The 14,472-nt window shown below is 41.2% G+C and overlaps 1 protein-coding gene across 5 annotated transcripts; it reads right to left on the minus strand.

Annotated features, from left to right (window-relative positions):
- Positions 1-2,208: 2,208 nt before the first annotated feature.
- Positions 2,209-10,457, minus strand: pfkfb3 (6-phosphofructo-2-kinase/fructose-2,6-biphosphatase 3). Of its 5 annotated transcripts, none has more exons than XM_056368084.1 (15): positions 10,184-10,457; positions 8,403-8,531; positions 8,180-8,276; positions 8,005-8,071; positions 7,820-7,894; positions 7,672-7,728; positions 7,428-7,552; positions 7,126-7,333; positions 6,885-7,031; positions 6,674-6,778; positions 5,980-6,109; positions 5,726-5,853; positions 5,404-5,592; positions 5,076-5,098; positions 2,209-3,727 (listed from the first exon to the last, which is right to left on the minus strand). In XM_056368084.1, exons 1-15 carry the CDS (start codon positions 10,260-10,262, stop codon positions 3,721-3,723), a joined length of 1,566 nt encoding a protein of 521 aa, XP_056224059.1. In that variant the 5' UTR covers positions 10,263-10,457; the 3' UTR covers positions 2,209-3,720. The 5 variants fall into 5 exon arrangements, with proteins under 5 accessions (XP_056224059.1, XP_056224058.1, XP_056224057.1 ...); XM_056368086.1 differs by lacking the exon at positions 2,209-3,727 and adding an exon at positions 3,745-4,553; XM_056368083.1 differs by lacking the exon at positions 5,076-5,098 and having other exon boundaries at positions 8,403-8,528.
- Positions 10,458-14,472: the final 4,015 nt, after the last annotated feature.

Consider the following 14,472-nt stretch of genomic DNA (forward strand, 5'->3'; position numbering starts at 1 on the left):
AACATAATAAAAGGACAATAAAATGCTGGGATATGAGGTTATGTGATGCAAAAGCTTTGCTTATTCACAATAATACACTTGCATAGGTAAAGTGGTTCAATGTGAGCGACAGCCATATGCAAAGTTAGAATGCAAAGTATGTTTCTCAGCGTCAGTGACTAGTTGAGTGCTGAGGAGAAGGTAAACCTGCCAGGAGTCACATATGCAAGTGTGTATCAGTGTGTGTGTGTGTGTGTGTGTGTGTTTGTGTGTGTGTGTGTGTGTGTGTGTGTGTGTGTCTGTGTGTCTGTGTGTCTGTGTGCATGTGTGGCCTTGTTTTACTATATTCATGGGGTCCAAAAACTGGGAGCCCATTATACTTGGACCAAAATGCTGGACCCCACAAGTTTAACTGGCTGGGGTGAGTGGGGGTGTGTTTGTGTGTGTGTGTGTGTGTGTGTGTGTGTGTGTGTGTGTGTGTGTGTGTGTGTGTGTGTGTGGGTGGGTGAGTGAGTGAGTAAGTGAGTATCAGTGAGGCAGAGCAGTGGTGAACCTGACAGCAGTCACATAGCCACTCTGGCTGAGCCAAGACACTCAGTCTTCCCATGATTCAGACAGGAGGAAATACCACATTCGACTGACAAATGAGAGAGTGTATGGTTGTCGCTGTGTGTGAATGAGTGAGTGAGAGAAAAAAAACTTATGCACTGTATGCACCATCTAAAACTGCAGATGTTCACCTTATCTGAGGGTCTTTTATGTTAATTATCAATTAGAATTAAGTTTTAAACATTTTTTAAAAAGTATGTCACTAATTTTAACCTGAGGATGGTGCATTAGTCATTAGTTATCATCTGTAGAGGACCATGAATCATAATGGAATTCAGGAAATTTGCAAATACCCTACACTAAAACATACAGGATTATAATTTCAAAAGTTTCGCAGACTCATTGCATTAGATGGTTTTCTCCCAGTCTTCATTGCAGCTGCAGTGGAGCAAATCCCTTTGGAAAAACATTCACAAAGCAGGAAGCAATGAAAATATCACATCATTTACTTATGGAAAGTGGGACAAACATCAATAAGACTTTTGCATTTTAATGTCGAGGTATGTTTAAACCAGCTGCTTCATCATCAAACTCAACAAGAAAACAGAGGAAACTGTAAGAGAGGCACTGAGGCAGAATAAAGTTAAAATAGTTGAATAGTTTAATTCAGTGGTTCTCAAGCTTTTTGACCTTTGATACATCCACACTCTTCTAGCCTACATGCTTTTGGGTCCATTGATACACAACATTTGAACACAGCTCATGTGTGTGGTTCAGTCATTATTCAATTCATTCACTATTCAAATCAGTAGTGTGGCAGCAGGTCAGATCAGCACAGAACCGAGGCTGTTTTAATTAGCAGTCCCATGAAACCTGGGATGGGCGTCAGCCAGCCAAAAGTTTCAGACTGCCATTTTGTATTTTCTTAGGAAAGAAAAATGAGGATATAGCCAACCATAACACAACTAACATAAGCCTTGACTTGGTTAAGCTAAGCTAAAATGCTAGTAACAACAGTGTACAGCCATGTTAACAGCTCTATACTCAGTCAGGTGCTCTGAGCTAATGCTAACATGAGCAATGCTAACATGTTGATGTTTTGCAGGTATACTGTATGGTATGGTAATGCTCACCGTCATACTTTAGCCTCAGACATTAACATTTGCTAACTAGCACTTAATACAAAGTATAGCAGGGGCTGATGGGAATGCAACTGGCCTACTGTTATTATGTCTCAGACAAATTCAATCTGATTTGGTAAATGAAAAGTCAGAGAATCACTGACACCAAATGTCACAGCAAGATTTGTAATTTGTGATCTGTTAATAATAACTGCTTTTATAAAAGATTTTTTAAAGTTATCACCACTATATTTGAGACTACAAAAACTTAATTTTGTGTTGAGTCTTGCCGGAAGAGAGACGGTTTATCATTTTATTATCCACACTGATGTAATTTCACAGCATCATCCTGAGTGCACCCAGTCACGCTTACTCTGATAAGCGGTAAGCAACTCATTGGTGACTAATGAATCTTGTGAATGGGTGAGATAGTGAAGGCAGGAGTTCCAGGACAGGCTGTGTACTCTGAAGATTAGCTCCATAAATGGAAATACAAAAAGGTAGGTGGAACATTAACATTGGATTTGAGCCAACGACAATAATCAAACAACAAACACTGTGTATTTTCCCGGAGTGAATTTATTGGTCCAGCAGATGCAAAAATCAACTGTACAACATACTGTCCTCTCATGCGTAGTCCTCAGATTATAATAAGGTGCCTCTCGCTCCAAGCAGTCATTCAAAACTACATAAAAATAAATAAAGAGTATAATAAAACAAGTTTTTACAAAAAACAATTTTCAAGTATCTCAACCAAACGTACAGTTTTACTGAGAGTGAGAGGTGAACAGCAGCTTCTTTCTCAACAGATATCCTGCTTTCATTCAATCCCAACACATTAGTACAAAAACACAAACTTTTTTCATTAAAAGAGACCAAGTCATCTCCCACACATCTCCAGTTACACTCTATGTACAGTAAAATTTACAAGGATATTATTAACAGCACGCATTGTCATAACAAAAATATAGGTGCTCACATTTGTGCGTAGCAGACAACGACAGCAAAATGAAATCAAGGAAAATAAAGAGAACTTTGTTAAATGATCAACGAGTAACTACACAATGAAAAATAAATACACAAAACTGTGAAAAACATAACATTGAAATGATATGTGGAGTTATTAGGTGAAATGTGGCGCCTCTCCTCAAGCAACCAAGTCCAGAGAAATAGCAAGAGAAGCGGCGTCAGGCTTGCAAAACAAGCACTACAGGCACTCTACGGCAAAAAACCACCTCCATCACCATGAAACACACACAGTGACACATGAATCAAACAAAAGTAAAAATTTACCCCCACTGTGCAAAATAATCACTGATTTTATAGCGTGCCGGTTTACAGCAGAGTCAATTCAATCAGGACGCTCTGCCACATTTTAAGAAAAACATGTATATGAGAAACAGCCAGTGCTTCCAGAGAAGTTTACAATGTAAACTGGGTACTTTCGCTTTCTGTTAATCAACAACACAACCATGAACACCTGGTTGGAAAAGAAGGATCAGCTGAACTGGGTTAGATGAGGGTCAGATCTTTGGTCTCTCCAAATAATTAACCAGAAGGAACTGGGTTCCCAGAGAGCCATCTGAGCTGTGAGATGTAACAGGGATGACTGTCGGTTTAAAACGAGTCACAGTTTGCCTCCTTCAGTCTGCATAACGTTACACACACACACACACACACGCACACACACACGCACACACACAAGTTTGTAAAAGGTTTCCCAGAAAACACTGATTAATCAGTCTCAGGAAGAAGAAGTCTGACAATGGCAAGAAATGGAGAATTTAAGAGTCTTGCTTTGAAATAACACAAGACAGCGATTAAAGGACCATGGTGCTTTCAGAACAGTTAAAGAGACAGTGACCAGGGTCCTTTGCTGACAAAATGATTCATTTACCCAGTTGATCCTCGAAGTTTTACAAGCTGAGAAATGTTGCTTTTTGAAAAAATAACTTCAATTCCGTGTGTCTCTGTCATTGATCCACTCTTCGGCCTCTTGAGCCTCGTGACACATCGGTGCAATTTCATTGGCAGGGCTGCAGGACGTCATGGCGGCCAGATGAGCTCCTCCTCAGGTTCTGCAAACACAGAAAAAAGCCCAATGTTAAGACTTGAGATGCATTCTGTATTGAGGCGAACTATGCAATACAGGATAAAAGGTAGGGCGCTTGCATAAACACCCCCTGTCGAAATGATACTTTCTAATGTAACATAATCCCTAAACCACAAGTTACATCACCTGTGTTTTCTCAAGCCCTGATTTCCCCTATGATATTTTTAGAGGGCATGAAAACTAGCACTGAGTTCATGAGTGTGTGAACAGGCTTCAGCGGCTGAGTGTGTACGCCCAAACCTCGTTAATCCTCAGGTGATTGTGAATGAAGCTGACAAGATCCTCACACACCCAGCAACGCTAGCCTCACTTTTCCACTGTGACAGCACAACTAGCGCAGGCATTCCTGCTCCCCACATGCACTCAGTGAAGTGTACTGATTGTGGGTGTTTCCTTTAATTACCTGCTTGGACACTGTCTATTTGGTTAGCGACAGTAGGGAGCATTGTTTGAAGTTGATGTCATCCGCACAAGAACGTGTCCAGTGAATTTAGCATTCAACTGACTTTAGCGGCCATTTTGGAGGATTTTTGGTGGAAGTTACCAGCTGCTCATTTTAAAACTTCTCTCAACCTGATTCAGTTCGTGTTAACATGCTTGATTAGCAGAAAACAAGTTAGCTTCAGCTTGTCTTTGCTAAATGAGCCTGCTGGCTAGTTATTTAGTTAGCAGTCTGGTTAACGTGGCTGCCGGCAGAACTACTATATGAAGCAACTGCGAAGCCACTACAGCGTGTTTACCTTTGGAAGACTAAGAGTCTAATCACTTTCAGATAGTGGAGGGTGGTTCGTCTTTAAGCAGCACAAGACAGGCCAGAAATAAACCAAACACAGGGACAAGAACAGGACAATCAGCGTGAGTCAGCGTAGTAAAGTGACGACAGCAGACAGGAATCACAAGAATGTAAACTGAGAAGTGAGTTCCTCTATGATGCTTTTTCTCTTTTCTCTCACTGCCGGGAAACCGAAACCCATTAGTGAAATCTGGGAAAACACAGACTGACGGTAAAACTGTGTGTTACCAAGGACTCACAATGTTACATTTATCATAATAAATAAATCTCATTAATAGAGCTAGAAAAATGTATAAATAAATTTACAATGTTTTAATTCAGAGCAAACTGTGCATCACTATTTCTTTTTTTATTCTTCATTAGATTTACAAATGAAGATACAAGTGTGGGATGAACACACCTCAGTTACATATTATGGAAGTGGGGGAAAAGAAATGGGAACGCTGAACACAATGTAAACAAAGACACAGCAACAGGAAGTGAGTGCGACAGACAGATACTGAAGTGAGCGAGTACTTACAGGCAAACTTTGCCCAGCCAGTGCTGTAAGGTGCAGAGGAGGAGGAGGAGGCGGCAGAGGAAAAGAGGACGGGACACAAGTGAGTGAACACACATGCAGAGAGGAAACAGACGGAGGAAATGTTTTGTACAGCTTGACTCATGATGTCATACATGCTGTTCAGAGGGTTTCCTATCCAGATAAGAAATACAACTTCTTGCTGAATTTACCATAAAAATGAGGCATGAAGCATCAGCTTCTCGTGACTTGAGCCTAAATAAATTGGTCCTGGTCTTCAGAAGCCCAGAAATGTTTAGTGCTTGAAAAAGTATGTCTTCCATAAACCCACCTGTCCGGCCAGGGCGAGAGGGAGGTGTGATGGGCTGCAGAGCGCCAGTGATGCAACAGATGGAGGCAGCTCCCGGATCGGTGCCTCGTCCAGGTCATCGATGCGAGGTTTCTTGATGTTCGACTCGGGGCTGGTCAGGGGAGTCACACTGTTCCTCCTGATCAAGGTGCCAGGACCCCTCTTCACCTCCTGCATGGGGAACAAAGGTTACACATACGAGACTTAGAGTCAGAAATCAATCAAGATACAGACAGGTCTTTGCAACATTCCCTGCTGTAATGACAAGCAGAAAGCTCCCAGTAATCACTTTATCGATCATTACCTCCGGTCTGTCTCTGTGGGTGTTCACTGCCTCCACATTCAAACATATGGACTCCACTTTGCACCCGTAGGCGACCGGCGTGAGCTTCAGCACTGTGTGGAGGGGACACTTCAGGTACGGCATCTCATCTGGAACAATGGATCGCAGGAAAACATGGATATGAATAAAGATGCAGCATATTGAAAGGATTGTAACTCATCCTTTAAAAGATTTTCACACTAAATCAGTGGGCTTCTGGGAGCTGTAGTACCCACCTGCGCTCTTATCCAGGAAGTAGGCCAGCAGGCAGCGCATGACGGCCTGGTGGCAAATAACCAGGACGTTCTCTTGCCTCTCCAGCTCCATGATGACCGGCTCCACCCGCTGGACCAAGTCCTGGTAGGACTGCAGTCAGGAAGGGAGAGTTGTTTATTAATGTTTGTTATGTTGATCGTAGATCTATCAAATAGCTTTGAATGGGTTGAATGCCTATGACTAAAATCTGGATCTGGATTATTTTGCTAGATGTTTGGATCATGATTGTATAAATGTCGATGTCCATGTGTTGTTTGATTAAAAAGCAGGTCTAGGTTCTATAGTAATACTGTGAAAGTATCAAAGCGCTCAGTCCACAGAGAAATGCACACAGCCTGTGTTCAGAAACTGAGCCTTAAAACCAGCCGTCAGGACTTCTGTATCTTTGTGATGTCACAACAAAGCAGGCTGACCGACCTGTTGTTACTAGAGCTCCAGAGAGAGGCCTGAGAGAGGAGATGTAAAACTACACTGAGATGGTTTTTGGTTTTTAAAACCACAAATATATCTTTTTATGGATCAACACTTCAAATAAAACACAAGAGAAGTGTAAAATATGGGACCTTTAAACTACAGCAGGTGACCCAAAATAAACTAAATGTTATGTAGATTGGGAATATGAAGGTGTCTGATGGGTGTAGACTGTGTGTGTACCTCTCCAGCAGGATAACGGTAGTAGAATTTATCTTCATCTCTCAACAAAAACTCCTCTGGGAATTTCTCCTTCACCTCATCGTACGTCATCTCCTCACAAATTCCCTAAAAAACACAAATATACATTATATTATTATTATATTTCAGTCCGTCAACAACAAATAAGAGTCGTGTGTTGTGGTTTAATGGTGTGTGTTACAGTGACGCTCACAGCATCAATCTCATTAAGAGCCTTCCACTGTTCATAGGGGATCCCCAGGTGCTCGACTGTCTGGATGCTGCGACACAGCTGGCTGGTCCAAACCTTCAGATCCTTCAGCTGCTGCTCCTCCACAAACCGAGCCAGGGCAGCTGAGAACTACAGCAGCAAGGAAACAGTATTTAACCCCTGAAGATGATCATCCATGGACTTTCATCATCTGTTCCACGCTCCTGCCTGTGGTTGTTCGTACCTGTTTGCCCCGCGGCGAGAGGCCGGAGTCGCCGCCGAGCCGTCCCTCCAGGTTGTCGGTGCTCTCTCCGTGCCGACACAGGTAGATGGTTCGGGGCTGGACGTGGATGTTCATCAGGTAGTAGACGATCTTACTCTGGATGTGATCTTGGATCCGGTTGACGAGGAACCGCCGACCTACGTCAATCACCTTGATGAAAGAGAGATCCCTGAAGGAAAGCAACAAAGAGGATGAGATGATTGATATTACACTTTATATTGGACACTGCAGATGTTTTGATTAAATCAATGCTGACGACTTACCTGTCGTGATGATCGGGGTCCAGAGGTTGGTAGCTAGTTTTGTAGCATTCAATTCTCCTTTGGAAATCAAGCATGGCGTCTGTCTTGTTGCAATCCCGGTAGTCCGGACACGACACCTTCACTTCCTGCACAGGGAGGAAGACGGTCAGACGGCAAAGTACACGCCTGATGCCAGAGAGTTGTTAACATTTTTAAGTCTTTTAACGCAAGACGAAGATGCGCTGTCATGTCATGTTTGACTCACCATGATGTTTGACGCAATGACGTTGGGATCGTCACACACGGACTCAATGAAGAAGGTCTGGACATGAAGAGAGAAAGTTGTTAAAAGTCATACTGGATTACCAATGATGTCATACCTTGACTCCTCAATTCATCATAGCAACACTGACCTTGAAGCCGTTCTCGTTGCCGAACTTGAGGATCATGTCTCGCCTTTCTCTTGTTGTGTTTGTGGCATCAAAGACCTACAAGAAATACAATGGGGCTTTGTAAGACGAGAGGTTTTCAGAGTAAAAGTTCACCTGTATTTCATCAACATGAGGAGCATTTGCATGATGCATGATGGGAAACTCACCGCTACTTGGCCTCCCTCGTCTTTCAAATAGGATTTGACATCCCTCAAGGCTGCTAAGGCACACTGCCTGAAGAACAAAGGACAATTTTTATGTTGCCGTTAAAAAATACTGCTACACTACTTACGTAGTGTGTGTGTGTGTGTGTGTGTGTGTGTGTGTGTGTGTGGGACTTACTGCCTGATTTTCACGGCACACTCATTATCAGGCTTGAAGAAGTCATAGGAGCTGTAATTCTTTACCGCCTCCCTGCGATACTCTCCCACGTTGAAAACTACAACACACACACAGGAAAAGAGACACAAGTGTGAACATGACGTCCTGGAGACAGAAACTTGATGCGTTTAGGGAACATACTGAACATCCTCTGCAAGAATTTAAATGTGTGTGCGTCGTGTACCTTTGGTGGGCATGCCGATCCAGTTGAGGTAGCGGGTGAGTTTCTTGGAAATGTACGTCTTGCCCCGAGCCGGCAGGCCCACCATCACGATGACGGTGGGAGGGTTGGCAAAGTGGGGTGCGCCAGCTGCTGCAGAGAGGGATAAGTGGGGGGAATATGTCATCAACAAAAAGTGAATATCTAAATAAGGCATTAAGTTCTGAACACAAGAAGGACATACAGTAACTAACATCTTGAGTCCACCAGCAGCCACAGATCCGGCACTAATAACAACTGTTCACCCAGAGCTGCAACCTGCCTGAATTTACTTATTGAAACCACTAACCTATAATCTGTGTTTCCCTCCGAACTGACACACTCCCAGCGAGCACATGGCTGTCTGCACTTGCCAGACTCGCCCTTTACTTCCACGTCGCTGCACATCCAACCGACTTCAGCGCAGTATGAGCCAGCATGGCTTGTTTTCACTTGACAAAATACACAGTAACCCCACCCCTTACGCCTGCACTGGGTGAGTAGGCAGAGGAATGCAGGAGGTTGATTCTGCATGAACAATATGTTCTGTAGGTGTGTCAAATTAGCAGTGAAGACACAGTTTAATTAAAAGCAAAGAATCTCCTATGTACGTCTGCTTTGATTTTTCTTTTCTTATTCATATCTGATTTTTACAGCTTCTAAAGTTCTTCAGATGTGGTTATTTTTTACTTCTCCTTCACTGGAGTCACAAGCAGCAGCAGTGCTGATCACTCATTACCTGATAACTAACTAAGAGCTCTAATTCACACTTCCTCCCTGGCTGCTAATCTTGTTTCCATAACACAAGGAGCCACGTTGCTTCAACGGAAAAACGGATCAAACTCTAAGTCGATGATCAGACATCTGGTTCATCATCCTCTCATCCACCTCCATCTCACTTCAGCCACATCCCAACTCCATACTTTTCGCAGCCTTGACTCATATATGCTTTGTTTACTCTCAAGCAGCAGAAGAGGATGAATCCAGATGTGCTGCTGCTCGAACTGAATAAAAACATTTTCAATCATCTTCCTCTTACATATTTTTTTATCTGAAAACACAGTCAACTGAATCTGAGAGGAGAGGGAGCAGGGAGAGATGGAGCTCAGAGCTGCTTCGTTTTCATTCAAATTTGTTTGATTATTCGAGTCATTATCAGCAGCCAGGGAAATTCTCCAAATGCAAAAATACAGCAGGAAGCTGCTAAGTGACACTAAAGTCATTAGAAGTTAAAACCCTTGTTTTCTCTCTTGGTGTACAGCCAGATGACGGGGTCGCCCCATGCACACGCGCTACCGGCCGACCAATTAGAGAGCCTCACAGAGAGAGAGAGAGAGAAGAGAGAGAGAGAGAGAGAAAGAGAAAGAGAGGAGGTAACCATGGTGACCGGAGCTTCGTCATGCTCCAGTTGAAGGGCTGGGACGTGCAGCGCGTGCTGATGAAGACCACCGCTCAGTGAATGAATTGATAAGTGAAGAGACCGGCTACACATGACAGCAGAACTACAGCCGACGGTGGAAACATTAGAGAAAGGCTGAAGAGAAAATGTCCATTTAAAATCTATCTATTTTGTTTCCATAGTAACAATGATTAGTTCCTGTACAGGTGTATGACGGGAACAAAAGTAGCCTACTTAGATGTAACGATAAAAGAAGCCGTTCACTGTACTGTTATTATCAACACTTTAAGTCCATGTAAAAAATAAAAAAATTACAACTAAAAAACACAAGAAAACTATACGGATATGATAGAAATGTAGCAGGTACCTCTCCGGGGCGACGGCTTGTCATCTTTGGTGGGAACCCAGATCTTTTGGATCCTGTTCTGGGTCAGCTCTCTGGGCATTCCTTATAGGTACTGAAGAGCGACAGTACACGGGAACCGAGCCGCTGGTATTCCGGGTGAAACAACCAAAAAAGAGCCGGTGGCTGTACGAGCAGGAACCTCGTCCGTTCAGCTGCAGCGAGCGAGCCGGGCCGTTCAGAGTCAGAGTGTCTACAGGGCACGTTGAGCCGGGGCTAATCTGCCGGTCTGCGGCACACATCCGCTATTTAACTCCGCCCGCCCGGCCTGGAAGCAACGTGACTGCGATGACGAAACACACACGCGCACACAGGCAACCACACACACACACACACACACACACACACACTGCCTCCTTGTGGCAAACTATATTTATTAGGATGGTAATTTCACATGAGGTCCATTGTTCATATAGTAAAAGGTATTTAGTGCAGGAGCTCCATGGTTCCTTTTTAAATCAGTCGCTTTGTTGTGTTTATTACATTTATATCTAAGCAGCGTTATTAATATTCCATATATGAATTATTGGTATCTATATGTTTTTTATTGTTTTTCATTGTTTTATAAAGAGTTTCAGTGGTCGCATGAGTCATGTAAGCTTATAATGTAAACAGCTTTTGAATGTAATTTACATTATTTCTTATTGTATCATATTTATTATTTAGACTATTTCCTGTTTTGCTGCACCGATTTATTGTTTATTGTCTTTTCTAATTTGGAATTTTCGTTATTAGGTTATTAGCAGCTGAATAGAGGTGGCGGTTGTTTGTATCATTATTATAGTGTAGTATATTATTAATTTAACTTTTTTTCAGGATAATGATAATTATGATGAGACAGTTTACTGTTTTATTCTGTTATAACATGATATGAGATATTTGTCTGATACAAAAACATTATTACAGTATGCGTCTACGTGCCGCTGCAGCACACGCTCTGCTTTGCGTCCTCACACTGGACTCTCTCCTGTTGAGACATAATCTTACGTAGTGATATGGTTTCAACGCTAAAAAGCCCAGATTGACCAAAGATGTTTTTACTTAAGTGTAATGAAGGCTTTTGTCGAGAAATGTTGAGGGGGAACTAGACTCCCTTGATAAGTTAAATTAAAATAAGCTCAGCGTTCTTATGTCACTTTTTCCAAAAATGATTTAACCCTTGGTGGTGTTTGGGTCAAATTGACCCGTTTTATATTTTACCTGAAAGAAAAATGATACAAGAAAAAACAGTTTCAACCTGAAACTTAAAATCTAGCTTATTTTCTGTAAAAAATTTGTAAAAGAAATAAATATCATTGAGTATACATGCTACAACCCCCCACAAATTTACTACTGCTGAATCAGTTTGTTTGAGCACGTGAAGAAGTTTTATGAAGACTCAGACGGGTTATATTTATTTACGGATTTTAAATGTAACTCATGTCTGTGATGTTTCAGTGATATACAGTCATTCATTTAGTTTGTGAGTGGCTGATTCGTTGCTGGTGATGGATGGGTAGAAAGAAAGAATATCGGCCTTCATTTCTTTATTTTAAAAAAACAACAAATGAACGTGAACGAGTTCATTTTTGGAACCATGAACTTACTTTAAAATTAAAAAAAAAAAAAAAAAAGTTAATTTCCATCTGTATGAACTGAACTTTGAACTAGTTCTTTTCAAGTGTGAACTGGCACAACATTGCACTTACATGCCTTTTTTGGGATCTTCATTCTTGCAGGTGTCTACAGGCCATGAAAGTCTTTATTATAGTATATTTGGTTACAAATGTTTTAACTTTATCACAAAATGAATGACACTTTCATTGTTAAATGTGATCTAGCACAGATTAATTTCCAACATTAATCACAAATGTTATGTATATTGTTTGGAATTGAGTTAAAGACAATATATGTAAAGGATTTTTATGTTTTTTTTTTATTATTATTTCTGTAATGCTTTTAAAACCCCCAATAGTGTCAAACCGGGGGTCAATTTGACCCCAACAGTACCAAATGGTCCTAAAAGTGATAAAAATACAAGGGTTAAATGGTGCAGATCTTAAAAATCCTGCATCCCAGCTGGTTTCATTGAATTCTTTCAGCATTTTACAGCATCTGGACTGAGACTAAATATAACTGCTCACTGTGTGTTTGTGCTGGCTTTCAGTTTCAGCCTGAACCTTATGACACCAGGCTGCAAATGGAGGGAAAACACACACACACACACACACACACACACACACAAACACACAGACCATATAATCACTATGACTTTGCAAAATTTTTCTAAAACAATATAAATTATCAAAAGCTTTTAGTGAATGAATATCTCAGTCTATTTGCATCTGTTTGCTTTGAAGGGATTGTGACTTATTTTCAGAAAGTGTTTAATATTAAAGATTTATACATTAAACTATGAGTGACCTGACTTTGTTGCATCAGTCTGAATTTGCACTGTAAAAAAACTCTGACCTCTCTCCAACCTTTTCCCAAAAAACATAATTCCTGTTTACTTAAAGGGGTTTATTCAGAGACAAACTGGTTCCTGTGAACAAAGGGCAGCTTTGAGACAAAAGACAATAACAGTGTAGTTGTGATATTTATGTCTGGAACTTCCCTTTGTTCTGCATAATTTGCTTTCATGCCTACAAACGGACAACAAATTTGAACTTGGACAGTGTCAGGTTATGGCATCTCAATCTCAAGGATTGGGACGTGTCTCAGTCTGAAGTGAAAGTGCTCAGGTGGAGAAACTGTGGTTGTGAAACTAAACTGGGTTTGTTTTGTGTCTTTTGTTTGTTCTGATAGTGAAACACTGGAAAGATAAAGTTTGGGAACACGGATGCAGTTCCTGGGTTTTAAGACCATGTTCGCGGAAAGAAAGAAAAAAGGTCAGCAACTCAGGGACAGGGTTTCTCTGTAGTGGCTCCTCGGCTCCGGACCATTAAACAGACTCAGGTTGTTGATGCTTGATGCACATGAAGACCCACTTTTATTCTCTGGCTTTTAATTGTGTTTAAACTTGTTTCTATTTTGATATTGTCTTATTTCATGAGCTTGTTATAGCTGCTTCTTCATGTTAAGTTTCCCAAAAAACAAATGTTAATCCAAATGAAGCTAAAGCTGGCTGAGTATGAGGTAAAATAATATCTGCGAGGACCACAGTGGATTAAGTCTTTACTCTGTAATGAAATTTACTTTAATTGACGTATTTCTTGACACAAAAGGGTTTCTGTTCTGGAATACAAAATACATAGAAAACCAATCTCAGTTTAGAGGAGTAAAGAAGGAGTTAGGAGAGAGACAATTCTTTTCTTTCTGAAACATTTATTTTATTATATACAAAAACAAAATGTTGTGTGCTACAAGGTGCAGAAGACTTTCCGTTACTTTAAAGGTCCCATATAGTACAAGAAGATGTCCGTGCCTGACTATAAAGCAGGTCTAGGTTCTATATTAATACTGTGAAAGTATAAAAAAGCCTCAGTCCACAGAGAAATGCACACAGCCTGTATTCAGAAACTTGAGCCTTAAAACCAGCTGTAAGGACTTCTTGAACTTTGTGATGTCACAACAAAACAGTCCCAACTCTCAGCCATGCCCCAAGCCCCGAGGGAAGGACTCGGATGATCCAGTGGCAGAAAGTAATTAACCCATTTATACCGGATGCTGCGTAGCGCCCCTCCCGCCGGTTGTAGCGCAGCATTGAGTCTCCTGCCGGCTGCTGCATAGCGCAGCATTGTTGATTCCTCATCATTTTCATGATATATTTATACCTATTTTACATATTTATATGCTGCATGCGTCATGAAAATGACGAGGAATCAACAATCAACAATCAACAATCAATGCTGCGCTACATAGCAACCGGCGGGAGGGGCAATGTTGCGCTACGCAGCACCCGGTATAAATGGGTTAATAATAACGGTTGAGATATTACATAAAAAACATGACATTTTTTAAGATTGAACCAACCTTTTGGCTGTTATGTTTCAGATGTCTGTATGTTGTTCGCAGTTCCTTAAACACAACAACCTTTCAGCAACAAGGCAACAAGTGCTTTACATAAAACACATAAGGCCTTAAGAGAAGAAACAAAAGGCACATTTTTATTGGATTTAAAAGGTTATTATGAAATAGAAGATAAAAATAAAATAGAACTGACGAAACAGGAGAATAGAAAATTACAGTGCAGTGTATGATATGAATAATAGTCAATTTATCTTGATAAAATACAGCTGCAAACAGAAAAGATTTAAACAAACAGAAAGTTC

The sequence above is a fragment of the Seriola aureovittata genome, chromosome 22 (assembly GCF_021018895.1).
Source record: "Seriola aureovittata isolate HTS-2021-v1 ecotype China chromosome 22, ASM2101889v1, whole genome shotgun sequence".
In the NCBI taxonomy this organism is placed as follows: Eukaryota; Metazoa; Chordata; class Actinopteri; order Carangiformes; family Carangidae; genus Seriola; species Seriola aureovittata.